Source organism: Topomyia yanbarensis, chromosome 3, assembly GCF_030247195.1.
Source record: "Topomyia yanbarensis strain Yona2022 chromosome 3, ASM3024719v1, whole genome shotgun sequence".
NCBI lineage: Eukaryota > Metazoa > Arthropoda > Insecta > Diptera > Culicidae > Topomyia > Topomyia yanbarensis.
Window position 1 is genome coordinate 393491996 of NC_080672.1, and position 16470 is coordinate 393508465.

General features: G+C 36.3%; 1 protein-coding gene across 18 annotated transcripts in view; it reads right to left on the minus strand.

Moving 5' to 3' along the window:
* Nucleotides 1-16470, minus strand: part of LOC131694238 (potassium channel subfamily T member 2) — a 510796-nt gene that overhangs the window by 373630 nt on the left and 120696 nt on the right. For 2 of the 18 annotated variants that reach the window (XM_058982776.1, XM_058982775.1), the window contains exon 1: nt 9357-10258. Coding sequence is in view for 16 of the 18 variants with exons in the window: in XM_058982767.1 (XP_058838750.1) it covers nt 8890-9027 (138 nt within the window). In the remaining 2 variants the exon portion in view is untranslated. Of the gene's footprint in view, nt 1-8889; nt 10268-16470 lie in introns of those variants that run through there. The other 16 variants (XM_058982769.1, XM_058982770.1, XM_058982772.1 and 13 more) reach the window with 12 other exon arrangements.

The window sequence follows — 16470 nt, forward strand, 5'->3', positions numbered from 1 at the left end:
GAACTTTGAGAACGATACACAGTAACATGATGCCCCGCCAATTATCGCATACAGTCGGGTCACCCTTTTTGGGTACCTTCACTAAGACGCCTTGCATCCAGTCGGCCGGAAAAGTCGCGGTGTCCCAGATATTGTAGGATAATTGATGCAACAGTTGTACAGATACTACGAGGTCAGCTTTGAGCATCTCTGCTGATATGCGATCGACCCCTGGGGCTCTGTTCGATTTCATGCTCCGGATGGCTGCTTCTATCTCTTGCAGTGATGGAGCTTCGGTGTTGACGCGGGTAATACGTCGAACCCTTGGTGGATCATGCCGAGTTGTTAATGGCGTGGCCGACACTTGAAAAAGGTTTTCAAAGTGTTCGAACCACCGTTTCAGCTGGTCAGCGCGGTCGGTTAACAACTGTCCAGATGTGTCTTTCACGGGCATTGTAGCATTAATCTTTGTCCCACTAAGGCGGCGTGAGATATCGTAGAGGAGACGGATGTCGCCAGTGTGTGCGGCTTTCTCACTTTTGTCGGCTAGGGAGCCTGCCACGCTCTTTTTTCCCATCTACATGAGCGTTTCACTTCCTCCTCTAGAGCCGAATAGCGCTGAGGGACTGCGACTTTGGCTCCTCGTGTTTTAGCTCGCTCAATCGCGGCTTTGGCGTCCCTTCTTTCGTCTATCTTCTTCCAGGTGTCATCTGTGATCCACTGTTTTCTCTGGGTACGTAGCTCACCCAGATTATTCTCGCCGGTGGCGATGAAGGCGGTCCATTGATCTTCTACGCTTCCACCTTCCGGAATATCTGCAGCATGGTTCTCCAGTTCCTCGACGAACCTTCTTACCGCAGCATCTTTCAGACGACGTGTGTTAAACCGACGCCCGATCTTCTCCTCCTGTCGATGAATCCTTGCAATACGCAGCCGGATCTCGCCGATTAGGAGATGGTGGTCGGACGCTATACAGGCGCTGCGCTTATTACGCACATCAAGGAGGCTCCTTCTCCATTTTCGGCTGATGCAGATGTGGTCGATTTGATTCTCCGTGAAGCCATCACGGAAAACACATGTTACTTTGTGTACTGGCCGATGGGGGAAGAGCGATCCCCCGATCACCATGTCATTGTTGCCACAAAACTCTGCAAGCAGCTCTCCGTTTTCGCGCATTTCTCCGAGGCCATGACGTCCCATGACGTGCTCATAGTCCGAGTTATCGGAGCCCACCTTCGCGTTGAAGTCGCCCATGTAGATCTTGATATCACCATTCGGAATTTTATCCACGACAGCATTCATTTGACTGTAAAAGTTCTCCTTTTCTTGCATTTCGGCAGCATCAGTTGGCGCGTAACATTGGATCATGATAAGGTTTCGAACCCGTGTTCTGAATCTGGCAACGATTATTCTCTCATTAATAGGCTCCCACTTCATAGCGCAGTGTAGGCGTGCGCGCTGAGCAGGAAGCCAACTCCACGGTGACGAGGAGCGTGTTCACCTCGTAGACCAGAGTATGGCAGAATTTGACACGACAGCAATCTGTGTTCTCCAAAGTTCGGCCAACGGACTTCGCTCAGTTCTAGGATCTCAAGCTTCATGCGGCATGTCTCATTGGCAAGTTGTGCCAATTTACCCTGCTGGGCTAGGGTTAATACATTCCAAGTTCCAATTCGTGTCCGTTGTTTCATGCTAAAAGTCGTTTCCGTTAAATCAGTTTGGAATCTTTCTTTTTCGGTTTCTAGAACGGTTTCTGAATTTAGAGAACAGTAAGTGGTTATCCCAAGGTTCCCTATCACACTGCCATCTTGGATATAGCTCCAGAGAGAGCATTTTGTCGTTCCACAGTTAGGCACATTACCTTCACATTGTTTTGTTTAATCGCACCACCGTACACCAAAATTTCGATTGTTTTTAAAACACCACGTGAATTCTTCCCTTTTCAGCTATGTGAAACATTAAAACTCTTTATCTTTCATCCCTTTAGAAATATACGAATTTTCTCTGCAGTAGTTCCTCTTTTGCACAAGAGGGATTTCATGAGAAACCGGCCGACAGCAAAATATGACCATCATCGATTCGAACGAAACTTTGCAGTTGTGCTCGGCTCATGAATCTCCATGATTTTCTCTGCCAGTTGCAATATTTTGATACAAGACCAATTTTTCAAAAGGGCGAGTACGTTTCTACGTACATTAATTTCAATTTTTTGCGCGATTACTGTGTTCTAAACAGCAAAACTGTCTGAGAACTATTTATAGGAAATGAATACTTCTTTACGAAAAAATATACACTGAAAAAAATGATGTGAAAGAGTCTGATGATTAAATCATATAGTTGAACAATATTTTGGTTGTTTTCGTGTAGCTTTCGAATGGTTTACAATATCGCCTTGAAGCCAAAGGAAACGTTACAGGAAATTTAATGGAACTTTTGAAAAACCTGTGATGGAGAAACGCGAATAACTGTTTCATAGGGTCGTATTAAAACAAAATGATTATGTTGTTAATACAAAATTCCAAATATCGTGAGAACTAATATATTTCAGAAAATTTTTGTTATTGGCTTTTTGATTTGAAATGGCATTTGGGATATTCGAAATGAAAATTGTATTTTTGAGTGCAAATAGTATGAATTATAAAAAAAACCAACTTTAATCCACCTAGCGGGGCAAATGTGCCTTTCTCAATCATGAACACGAGAATTTTTAAGTTGCTTATATTTATTAAAAGCTTTCAAATATATACATTACAATTTTATCATACATGACGTGACAACTATATACAAGAAAAGAAATCATTATTCGAGTTCTAAAATTTTGCAAAAGAAAAACAGCAACGGTAACATTGAATTGAAAAAGGAGTGAAACCGGCTAAGTCCTAAAAAGTCGATCATTATAAAAAAAAATTTTCGAGATAACATAAAATCTCGACGTTTCATGCATTTTAAAGATTTTTGGCATCAAAAATACGAATTCGATTTCTGAAATTTCATTTCTTTCCCCTTTGAAAAAAAATTTTGAGTACCTGCTTATATGGGAATTTCATATGTGGCCGAACGGTTCAGTCTATATTTCCGGAACCATATACGCAATCCGTACGATAATTTTATAGCAATCTGTGGGGATAATATAGCTATCATTTGGGACTAAGTTTGTGAAAATCAGCCCAACCATTTCCGAGAACCTAATATGAGTTTGCTAGTTTTGAAAGATGGCCGCTTTTCTCGGGCACTTCCGGAACCGTCTATGGTGGTCAATGTAGTCAACGAAAGTTTGTTTGGCCGTCGGTGACCTAGAACTGCAAATTTAAGTTGTTTGAGAGACATTTTAGAGTAACTTTTACCTTTTTTTCTTTCATCGGAGTATCGGTTTGAATCACAATTTGCTATGTGATCGCACGCCACAACCCGTAACTCCGGAACCGGAAGTCGGATCGGGATAATATTCAAAAGGTAAAGAGGTGTTATTAGGAAAACTGTTTTTATTTAAAGCTTCTTCATGATTCAAATACACTGAAAAAGTTTCTTATCCGTCTTTTAAACGATATACATTAGATTGTTGACATTTTATGATGGGGAAAATTGCAAAATAATTGTTTTTGTTTGAACAAAATTTCAAATATGTCGACATCTATCGCATTTTGGAAGATTTTTGTTACATGCATTTTGATTTAAAATGATAGCCAGAATTATTCTGTATAATAAAACTACAGTTTTGTATGTCAATGAGTATGACATTTAAAAATATGTATAAAGTTATTGTTAGAAAAAAAAATTTACCGATAAGTTCTCCGTCATGCAATTACTTTCAAAATGATTCTTTTCTCTTTAGGTTTTTGTTGACAAATATAAAAATGGGTTTTTTTGCGATTTAAATTTTTAACCTAAATTTTTGTTATTGTGAAAAATGGCACAACAATTTTTTCAGTGTATATTTTTTTCGTACAGAAGTATTCATTCTCAGATAGTTTTGCTAATTAAAATACAGTAATCAAACAAAAAAATTGAAATTAATGCACGTAGAAACGTCTACGCCTTTTTAAAAAATTGCTCTTGAGTCAAAATAATCTTATTGACTGTGGAAAATGTTTAGTCTTCCATGCCGGTGAATCGTGTAAAGTTTCATCGGAATGTAAGATAAGGTCGGTCGGGATTTTTAAAATATTCGGACGGATCTTCGTGGAACATGTGGTTCACATTTGTGTAATGAGCGGAATACGAGTTTTGCAAATGTGAGGCAGGAAGAGTAGCAAAATTTAAACTTTATAAACTTTTGACCAGTTGATGCGATTGTCGTGCGGTCCCTAACAAACTTGTTTGGCATATCTTCAGGAACGTAACCCCTGCGTAGGTCCGTGTTCTTATGCTTGCAATGACATCTAGCGGTGATTTTGTAAACTAGGCGTATTTTTTGATGAAATGTTATTTGAACCTCAAGGTTCAAATTTTTGAAAACTCAATCGGCCCACCCCTGATTCGATTCCTAGTTCCACCAGGAGTTCTTGCACCAAATTTGAGTCAAATCGGACAAGTCTAGCTACCGGACCAACGTGCCTGAAGTTTGTATGTGGAACTAAAATTTTCTAACCAAAACATGACTCCTATTATTTACTACAATTCTTCTGACATACTATTGAGCTAAATCTAACGGTTATTTCACAAAAATGTTTAGTTCGTGTGAATCGAGTACTGATGCACAAGCATGCACTGCTAGGCCCTATGGAAAACTGACTCAGAAATCACTTCGCTAAAAGTTTAATAACTTCTTTTAACAAAGCCAGATTCACTAGCAGTCTTCGACAAAGTTGTAGACAATTAAATTATCTTTCTTATTTTCACCTACAGTGGTAATACGATGCATACAGTGCCACCAAGCGGCAAAAATGCGAGTTAGTGGATTTTCTCCATGTAAATTGTCTAAAAATCTCATACAAACTTCAGGCACGTTGGTCCGGTAGCTAGACTTGTCCGATTTGCTTCAAATTTGGAACAAGTACTCCTGGTGGGACTAGAAATCGACTCAGGGGTGGGCGGATAGGGGTCATTTTTTTCCTGTCACTCTAATGGACAGTAGCAGCTTTACTGTCGCTGAATAGTTTTCAATTTCAATCTATGTCATCATTTTCTATTTTGAGCTTTTTTGGCATTGTCAAACTTTTACGATTTGTTTCTTTTTCCTGTGTTTCATCATATCTACTTTACATATTTTCCACTTATTATGTATTTCCTATTTTTCTATTTGAATTAGTGCCACAATTTTTCAATATTTTTTTCTTTATTCTGATTATGTGTTATTAGTAATTATTATTTTTGTATTCGACAAATTTCTTTCGCTTTTTCTTGTAATCTTTTAAAATTTTTAATTCAATTCATTTATTTTTTACTTTCACCTTTTTTAATTTTATTCCTTCATTTAATACGTTTTTGTTATACAGGTCGGACTCGATTATCCGGGGATTTGAAAAATATCTCACCCCGGATAATCGAATCAAACTTTTTTTTGGCGTTATTTCATTCATTCATTCATTCGTGGAGAAATTGGAAATAAAATGACCAGGGCAAATTTTCCTATTATGGTAAATATAAATGTACCTATTTTGGCCCTAGTCGATTTTTCAGACTTTCAGGTTTTGATTTGTATTTTCAGTTGGTTTTCATTTATTATTCATATTGGTAACGAGTTAACGATATGTATCAGTTGTTTATAGCTATTTGTACAAGAATTCTAAGATAAACTTTTTAATAAGGTGTGTCTTTTGCAATACAAGTCAAACTCGATTACCCAGGGCTTAGATTTTCCGAGGTAACTGATTCGATTACTCGAATACCAGAGAAATAAAGTTAGTAAGTAAACTGGGGGTCGTCTGTTTCTTGGCTCCAGTTTAATTTACGTAGAGTGTCACATATCATAGCTAACATGTCTAGTCATTCTAGTTAGAAGAGTGCGTGTTGCGCACCCACAAAGAGTCCTTGTCCTTGTAGCATCATTTAGTTGACCAATACTGGATTGTCAGGTAATAACTACGCATGTAGTCTTCGCAAACTGTCCCACTCATACTTGTCACTAGCGAAGGACTACCAGGTTCCCGGGCGCCTCGGCGAGAAGAACTGCTGGCGCCCTCTTTACATAGCCTATCATCCATCTTTGCTTGAGCTACCCAAGAATTGAAATCACCTCCAGTGACGGCCGGGTCTCTTCACAGAGTCTCGTTAACCATTTCTTGACCAACTTTTTTCTACCGCGTATCCCAAAACTATTTTTCCTTAAAACTGTTGGCGTCAAGAAACACGAAAAACCTGGTTTAAGAAAGATAGGTGCTTCTTTTGCAGCTGCTCAATATTTACCTTCCGATCTAGTCCAATTGCATGAAAAAGGTAACTGAGGACAATCTAAATTAGAAAGTTTTAGAAGTTTTCAATAATATTCCCAGGCTAAGAAAATATTCCAAAATTTCATTTTCGCCATTAACAGAAACTATCCCTGGCAGCACTGCTTCAGTGGGTCCCAATCAGATTAATTGTAATAACTTCTGTTCTAATGCTGATATTTATAACTTTTAGTGCTCAAATGAAAGATCCTAGTTGCAGTTATTAGCCTTACTTAACGTTGTGTAAACCAAAAGTTATAGTCATATAGAAACATGGTTGTTCATCAACCAGAAGGGCACGAACGGGTTAAAGATGCTATTGGAATTCTGAGCAGGAATCACTTATTGAAGGGGATAATGGGATAAGCGCAATATTGTTTGTGTCAAAGTCCACTGGAACTCAAAGCAGGATATTCATCAGAACATTACACCGGATTCCAATGATAATAGGACCATAATTCTGTCAGTATCTGGAATAAAGCATAATCTTCAGCAGAGTTCTATATTGAGAAATATTCCACTAGACATTTAAGAAGCTTTCCTCTAGAATCCTGCATCAAAATTCAGAGAAAAAACCGTATAAATACGGATAAATATTGCATCGACGTTCTGAAATAGATTCCATTGGGATGCTAAGAAAACTTCGATCAGAATCTTTAAAAGTATCCAAACAGAATCCTGAAAAGCATGTCATCATTATGCCAAGAGATAGCCAGAACCGACCGAGCAATGTAGGTATAATGACGTTTTATGTGGCCTACAGTAACCGATGTATTACGAGAAAAATGTACTTTTAGTGTAAAATTAAAAAGTTGCATATTTGGCAATATTGGCATTAAAAACTTTTCATTTTTTTGGAATCCCTAAACAAATCTTTAAAAAAAAATATCTCGCTGATTGATTCTAGTGCAAACAGTACCAGAGATATAATCCGAAGAAAAACATTTTTTTAAACAATTTGTTAAAATTAACCGTAATGTGTCCAACAAAAACACAGGAACAGGCCAACGAGGGTACCCGGGTACCCACAAATTAAAATGCTCATAACTATGGCTTTTAGATGTTATGGATTTGGGAACTCGTCCACTTTTGGATTCTGTAACATTGAACCGGATGAATGGATCTGGTTCTTGGTAATCCGGATTTTCCGGAGTAATGTTCCAGTACTAGGGTATGACTTGTAAATTTAAATAATGCCCTAGCAAAATGAGTATCAAAACTCTTCAAATTGTTTCGGAAGTCTATTATTTATCGTTACGGGACCCTATGGTAGTTTGAAAAATTGAATTGGAATGGAATGGCCATTCACGGCCCTGCGGGAACCTGCTCAGGAATGTCCGTTCCGTAGTGAAATCACCAAATGGTTCCAATACCACGAAATACAGCCTATTAATGCTATGTCAAGAATTTTGATACCCATATTGCTAGTATTCCATTGAAATTTACAAATAATATCCAAGCACTGGAACATGCTTCCGGAAATCCGGATTCCCGAGAACCGGGTGAAGTAACCCGATTCATTCTTACCATGTCTCAAAATGGATGAGTGCTTGAATCGAAAACACCCAAAAGCATCAAAATCGGTTGGAAATTACCTTGGTTATTGGCATTTCAGTTTTGGGGGTACCCGGGTATCAACGTCGGCCTGTGACGTAGTAAAAAATTCAGGAGCCCCTCCTCACTCCCTTCTTACTACATCAAAAACATTATTACCCCAAAAGCTTAACTTAGTGAAGTTCTAAGATGTCACAAAATTTCAAATTCCAGCTACGGAAAAAATATCGGAATTTCTATATTTGTAACCTAAAAAGGTATCCGGGTATCGCGTCGGACACATAACGGTTAAGAGTGTTCCCATGGATTTAGGGGCTATTTAAACGACACAACAATTTAGGTTATTATATATTGGCTCTAAATGAACGATTTCTTCAAAACTGGTTCCAATCCATGAAGGTCGATTCCAAGTTTTGTTTTTTTTAGGTCACTTTGCGCGGAATAACCCATATATAAGCTATTTTTGAGGTAGGTTAAAATTTGAGAGGAGGTTAACCCGAGACCCCCAAATTGCCCGAAAAAATGTTCTATTGACTGCAATGATCGAATTAGTACTATAATAAGACATTATAGTTGAAATTTGATTTTTTTCAAAACACCCGGATAATCGAATCACGGTTAATCGAATCCCCGGATAATCGAGTCCGACGTGTACATCACTTTATGCGAATTAGAAAAGTATTGAATAAGTCTGAGACTAAATAAAAAATAGGAACGGAAATTAAAAAAATCAATTCGGACTACATTAATTGAAATCCCTGTTCCAGAATAGATTTAAAATAGTGCAAACAACATATGGTACAATTTGTGTTATCTAGAATCTAGCTACAAACTGGAACAAATTGTCCAACAGTAATCGAAAAGCAAACAGAGGTGCTCGCAAAAGCTGCGCCAGAAAATGCACGTGAAGCAACTACTTGCCAGGAGGAAAGGTCTGCAGCAAAAAAAAAAACAAACAAAAAAGAAAAAGAAGAGATCAAACACTTACGACTGGTGGTTCTTGCTCTACGGACATTGGTGCGGTGCGAGTGCTCCCATAGTACGAATAGTCACACGGCAACACACATTTGCAGGAACGGGGAAGAGGGATGGTGGTAACGGATAAACCGCAGAGAAGAAGGAACATAGATTAGCACATCCAGGGACACTGTTTGGTTGTAGTCGGGTGTTATTCCGATTAAACACACAAACAAATTTGTTCCCGACTTCTGTCGACCGTCAGTAGGACTAACATATAAAACATATAAATCAAAGTAGGCGGTACACGAACAAATACCGATTGCTCTTTTAAACTTCACGAATAGCTTGGTGCTGACATCTATTTTACACAGGACTCACTACGGTTTTCGTCTGACACAACACTAAAATGCACACACTGGGAGGGAGTGTCAAACTTTTCCACTAGGAATCGGGATCTGACTGAACGGCAAACAAAATCAATCGAATCGAATCTACCTGTTGTTCCGGTGCCGGTGCCACTGATGGGAATCAAAAAGCTAATCAAACTTTACACTTTGTGTCGAGCACTTTTCAGCCTTAAACTGCACGGAACTTTTCGGCAAAAGCCGCACAACACTCGATGTTGATGGTGGCGATGATGATGATGATGATGTCGATCGAAAGTTGATCTATTTTCGGCATGGTTCTTGCACAGTCAACTGTTTGTTTGAGGATTAAAATTTTTCGGTAAATATTTGTTCCTTAACTTCCTAATCTAGATGTAGGTATATGAAACTCTATCAGTCCTTTCGGGCTCTGGTAATTGACTTTTCGTTTACTTTAAGGATCTATATTTCTCCATCCACGACCACGGATTGACGCAGATTCGATTTTAAAACTCTACTGACTAGGAAAGTTGGCCGACGGAAACAGACATTCCACCGAACAGTAGGATAAATCACTATAGTGTATCTGGTTTCTATTTTGAGCGAAGCTCGACCGACGACCGACGCACGTCTGCCGGCGCTTATTAGCTACTCCTAGTAGGCTGGGGTAACGAAATTCGATGCTCTTTGCTGTGGCTACTTGGTACACGACAACAAGGGAGCTCCTACGACGAAAGAGGACTAACTAGCTTGTCCTGGGATCCGGTTTGGTTTGGCTGGGGATTTGGTCCTATGAGGAAGATAGAACAAAGATGTTTAGATTTTCGCTCTGATTAAAATTTAGGACTCGTTCCACCTGTTACCGGTGGTGCTGATGGTGTTGGTGTTGTTGTTGTGGTTGCTGATGCTGATACTGTTGCTGCCGTCTGCGCCCATTTGCTGCTGATTACAGAAATTAACGAAATGTGATATGATGAGGATTTAGCTTTCTGCTTGATGATAAAAGCTAACCCACAGCCACTCCGTTGTGATGCCGTGATCACTGGATTAGCTAGTAAATCGGACGCGCCGGTGGTTGCCGGGTGGCAACCAGCGGATTTAATTGTTCGCGCGAAATTCCTACAATGGATTAACGGGTAGAAGTAATTATAGTTGAAAAACAGTATTTATGAGGCTTTGGAAATGATGATAAAATTTTCTGGGAATCCTAGTTGATAATAGCGTCAGCGAATTTGAAATTAGAGCTGAATAATTGATGTTTCAAACAGCCAAGCGCCACCACCGGGATTTATTCCAATGGAGAAGCTTGGTTGATTGATGTGGGTAAGGCTTCATACAGTCCAAAGGATTGATTTACTCGTGCAGTGAATAGACGTAGCGATTAACAAATAACAACCCGATGAGGATGCTAAAACTGCCAAAGAAACAAAATATCGACTCTTGATATTCGAACTCCAACATTGGCAGGTTTCGCGTAATATTATCTCCGCATCCTTATTAGTACCCCCTAACGCAATGGTGCAATCTACAGGAAAGCTACTCAACACCGCAGACGAGTACGATTTGCCTCCTGGGAACGCGAACGACTAGCTTGCACTTGCACTGCGTACGCGTTGACGAATGACGTCCGTTACGGTAGTTACCGGGGAACACCAGTGAAACTTGAGCTGGAAATGATTGACACACAGACATGAAGTTCCCGCGGCTAGCTTCCACACAGGGATAGTTTGTCAATCAGACTACTGAACTTGTCACGCGTCAGACACACATGGCTTCATTCGGACGCTGCTTGTTATCAGTTGGATGGCATTGGACAAAAGCTCTGCTGGGGATTGTGTGTGGTAATTTGAACACACGGTTATAAGTGCAGAGCACGACAAAATTCGGATGGCAAAATTTATATTCATTTTCTCCTGACGAGATCCTCTCAAGTTGCGTTAGAAAAGATAACTCTTGATGTGATTTCAAAAATAGTGGCCATCTTAACACGTATTTTCTGACAAATATCCTAATTCATCAAATTTATTCATTTTTTTCACGACTTCAAATTGCTTGCAAAACTAAACTTTTCTGAATAACTAGTGTAACAAACTTCGTTAGTAACTGATATTTTAGATTTACGAAAATTTCGATTGATATGAGATATACTAGTATTTTTTCACCGTTTTCATATAAAAATTCAAAACTTTTTTTTTAATTCTTGAAAAAGTTGTTACAGTTCAAGTACATAATAAATCTTCTCATGAGCATGAGCATGATGTCCGTACAAGAGGAATTCCACGAAGATCCGTCCGAAAATCTTTAAAATCGTGACCGACCATCTTAGATTCCAATGAAACTTTACACGTTTCACCGTCATGCAAGACTAAATATTTTCCACAGGTAATAAGATTATTTTGACCCAAGAGCAACTTTTCAAAACGGCGTAAACGTTTCTACGTGTATGAATTTCAATTTTTTTTGTTCGATTACTGTATTTTATACAGCAAAACTATCTGAGAACGAGTTACAGGGAATGAATACTTCTGTCTGAAAAAAATATACACTGAAAAAAATGTTGTGTCATTTTTATTTTTTCAAAAAAACAAAAATTTATAATAAAAATTTAAATTGCGAAAAACCCCATTTTTTAATTTTCTTATATTTTGTTTCCAAAAACCTAAAGAGAAAAGAAACATTTTGAATGTGATTGCATGATGGAGAAAAAATCGGTAAAAAAGTTTTCCTAACAATAACTTCGTACATGTTTTAAAATTTCATACTAATAGACATACAAAATTGTAATTCTATTACAGAATATAATTCTAAGCACAATTTAAAATCAAAATCAACAAATTAACAAAAATCTTCCAAAATGCGATAGTATTCGAGATATTTGAAATTTTGCTCCTTCAAAAACAATTAATTCGTGTAATTATGCTCTTTTTAAAAGTTATTCGCGTTACCCCATCAAAAAATGTCAAAAATTTAATGTTTATCGTTTTAAAGACATAAAAGCAACTTTTTTAGTGTATTTGGATCCTGGAAAAGCTTTCAATAAAAAAGTTTTCCTAACAACAACTTTTGACATTTCTTTATAATTCTTACTATTTGTAGTCAAAAATACAATTTTCTTTTTGAATACGATTCTAAACGCCATTTTAAATCGAAATGCTCTTAACAAAATTTTCTAAAATGTAGTAGTTCTAGTAGATATTTCAACTTTTGTTTTAACAACACAATTATTTTGTTTTATTACGACCTTTTCATAAGTTAGTCGCGTTTCTCCATCAACAATAATAGGTTTTTCAAAAGGCCCGTAAACTTTCCTGCAACTTTCTCTTTGACATCAAGGCGATATTGTGAAACATTTTAAAGTTACATGAAAACAACCAACATATGATTCAGCTATATAGTTTAATCAACAGACCCTATGGTTGAAATATATTTTGGTTGCTTTCATGTAACTTTCAAATGGTTTACAATATCGCCTTGATGTCAAAGAGAAAGTTGCAGGAAAGTTTACGGGCCTTTTGAAAAACCTATTATTGTTGATGGAGAAACGCGACTAACGTATGAAAAGGTGGTAATAAAACAAAATAATTGTGTTGTTAAAACAAAAGTTAAAATATCTCGAGAACTACTACATTTTAGAACATTTTTGTTAAGAGAATTTCGATTTAAAATGGCGTTTAGAATCATATTCAAAAAGAAAATTGTATTTTTGACTGCAAATAGTAAGAATTATTGATTATATTGATCATATTGATTGGGTTACAGTGAATTTCGCTAAACCGGAAGTCGCCATCTTTGATTTCAAAATGGCGTCAAAAATCAATTTCTGGCACCTACTCTTCAAGACCATTCCGAAAATATCCATATTGATTGAGTTATAGCGAATTTCGCTCAACCGGAAGTCGCCATCTTTAATTAAAAAAGTGGCGTCAAAAATCAATTTCTGACACCTACTCTTCAAGTCCATTCCGAAAATACCCATATTGTTGGGGTGTGGTCCATAAGGAGTGTTGCAGACCCGTCTCTTCCATCTTTCCGAAAATCTTCTAAGTCTTTTGCATTCAAAAGGACTTAGAATATTTTTTGCAAAAACCATGTTAATTGCGAAATCCGCGCAAAATAAAAACTGCCAAAATTCTTCTAAGTTCTTTGCATTTAAAAGGACTTAGAAATTTTTTTCGGAAAAAAGTCTAAGTCTTTTGCATTCAAAGGGACTTAGAATATTTTTGCAAAAACCGCATTTATTGCGAAATCCGTGCAAAAAAACTTCCAAAAATATTCTAAGTCTTTTGCTGAGATTTTTTTTACGCGGATTTTCGAATTAACGCGTTTTCTTACGCGGATTTTCCAATTAACGCGGTTTTTTACGCGGTACGTATCCCTCGCGTAAAAAAACCTGGGTGTATGCGACTCTCAGTTGTGTTATCATGTGTTTATTACTCTGGGCAGCCGGCTGCCGAGAGTTTATGGTAGATTTATCGTTTACTGAATTAATTTTGAAATGCTCGGCTCAAGTTCAAGTACATGATGAATCTTCTCAAAAAAAATCAGCGACAAAAAATTGGGTAACAGAGATGTATGCATTCTATATTTTTTCTTTAAATTCGAAAAAATAACTGTTAGTTTTTTCTGGGTTATACTTTTCAGTTTCTAAGATATGAGTGACACGAAACAGTTAAATGTAATAATAAATACATGCTTTATACATATTAACAATATGTATAAAGTATGGATTAATTATTAAATTCACTTGGTTTAACTTTTAACTTATTAAAATACCTTCCTTTCCAACCATAAATTCAATAAACACAATTCGTTCACGTATAACGGAGCACTTAAAAAATTGTTTTTTCAATACATTCAAGACCGTCCCACAAGCTTTGTTTTATTGGTAGTTTAGGGACAAAACGAAATCAATGTTAAATATCGAGCTATAAAAACACCTTTACGTAATTCAAGGAGTGCTTTATAATATGCAAAAAAAACTAATCCATTTTGCCTTCCTGCTTCCGAAAAAAAAATTTAAAGAGTGTCAGAAAATGGGATGAAAAACTGCTATGTCCCCTAATCGATTATTTGAATATCGATTATTTGAATATGATTTAAATATCGATTCAAAAATTTGCTTCCAAATATATTTGCTGACAAATAAGATTGCTGACAAATAAACTTGCTGGCAAATATATTTTCTGACAAATCACTTTGCTGACAAATGTATTGGCTGGCAACTAAATGTGCCGACAAAGAAATTTGCTGACAAATATATTCGCTGAAAAATACATTCGATGTTTACGGAATTTTCTGACAAACTTGCTGTCAAATAGACTTACTGACAAATACGATGACTGGCAAACAAATTTACTGATACAAAAATTTACTGACAAATATATTTGCTGTCACATGAGATTGCTGACAAATATATTCACCAAAAAAAATTCTGACAGCGAAATTGCTGACAAATATATTTGCAAACAAACAAATCTGCTGAGCAATATTTTTACTGCTAAATAAATTTACTGACAAATAAATTTGTTGGCACATAAATTGGACGACGTATACATTGGCCGCCGAAAAATAAATTTGCCGATAAATACATTTGATGACAACTGAACTTGCTGTCAACTAAATTAGCCGACAATTATGCCAGCTGACATAAAAATTTACAAACAAATATTTTTGCTGACAAATTCTTTTGCCGATTAAAATATTTCATTCAAAAAAAAATTGCGTGTAAATCAATTTGTTGACAAATAAATTTACTGACAAATGACGTTGCTGAAAACTAATTTACTAACAAATAAATTCGCCAAAAAATAAAATTGCAAACAAATCTATTCGCTGTCAAATATATTTGGTGAAACATAAATGTGCCTTCGAACACATTTTCTGACAAAAATATTTGTTGATAAATGAATTTACTGACAAATGTACTGGCTGGCAACTAAATTTGCTGACAAATAAATTTGCTGACAAAGAAATTTTGCTGACAAATATATTCGCTGAAAAATAACGGAATTTGCTGAAAAATAAACTTGCTGACAAATACGCTGGCTGGCAAATAAATTTACTAATACAAAAATTTGCTGATAAATATATTTGCTGTCACATGAAGTTGCTGACAAATATATTCACCAAAAAAAAATTCTGGCAAAAGAAATTGCTGACAAATATATTTGAAAAACAAACAAATCTGCTGAGCAATATTTTTACTGATAAATCAATTTACTGACAAATAAACTTGTTGACACATGAATTGGACGACGTACACATTGGCCGAAAAATATATTTTCCGATAAATACATTTGATGACAACTGAATTTGCTGACAGATATATTAGCTAACAAATATGCTTGCTTACATAAAAATTTACAAACCAATATTTTTGCTGACAATTACTTTGCCGACAAATATAATTGCTAACAAAAAAAGTTGCGGACAACTCAACTTGCTGACAAATAAATTTTCTGGCAAATGACTTTGCTGAAAACTATATTTACTAACAAATAAATTTTCCGAAAAATAAAATTGCAAACAAATCAATTTGCTGTCCAATATATTTGCTGAAACATAAATGTGCCTACGAACACATTTTCTGACAAAAATATTTGCTGATAAATGAATTTGCTGACAAATGTACATGCTGGAAGCAAAATTTGCTGTCATAAAAATTTGCTGACAGGAAAAATACATTCGCAGTTTACGAAATTCGCTGACAAATAAACTTGCTGACAAATAGACTTGTTGACAAATAGACTTGCTGACTCATAAACTGGCTGACAAATACGCTGGTTGGCAAACAAATTTACTAATACAAAAAAATTCTGATAAATATATTTGCTGTCACATGAAGTTGGTGACAAATATATTCACCAAAAAAAATCTGACAGGCGAAATTGCTGACAAATATATTTGCAATCAAACAAATCTGCTGAGCAATATTTTTAGTGATTGGCAAAAATATATTTGCCGAAAAATAATACATTTGATGACAACTGAATTTGCTGACAAATATATTAACTAACAAATATGCTTGCTTACATAAAAATTAACAAACCAATATTTTTGCTGACAAATTACTTTGCCGACAAATATATTTGCTAACAACAAAATTGCGGATAAATCAACTTGCTGACAAATAAATTTGCTGACAAATGATTTTGCTGAAAACTACATTTACTAACAAATAAATTTGCCGAAAGATAAAATTACAAACAAATCTATTTTCTGTCCAATATATTTGCTGAAACATG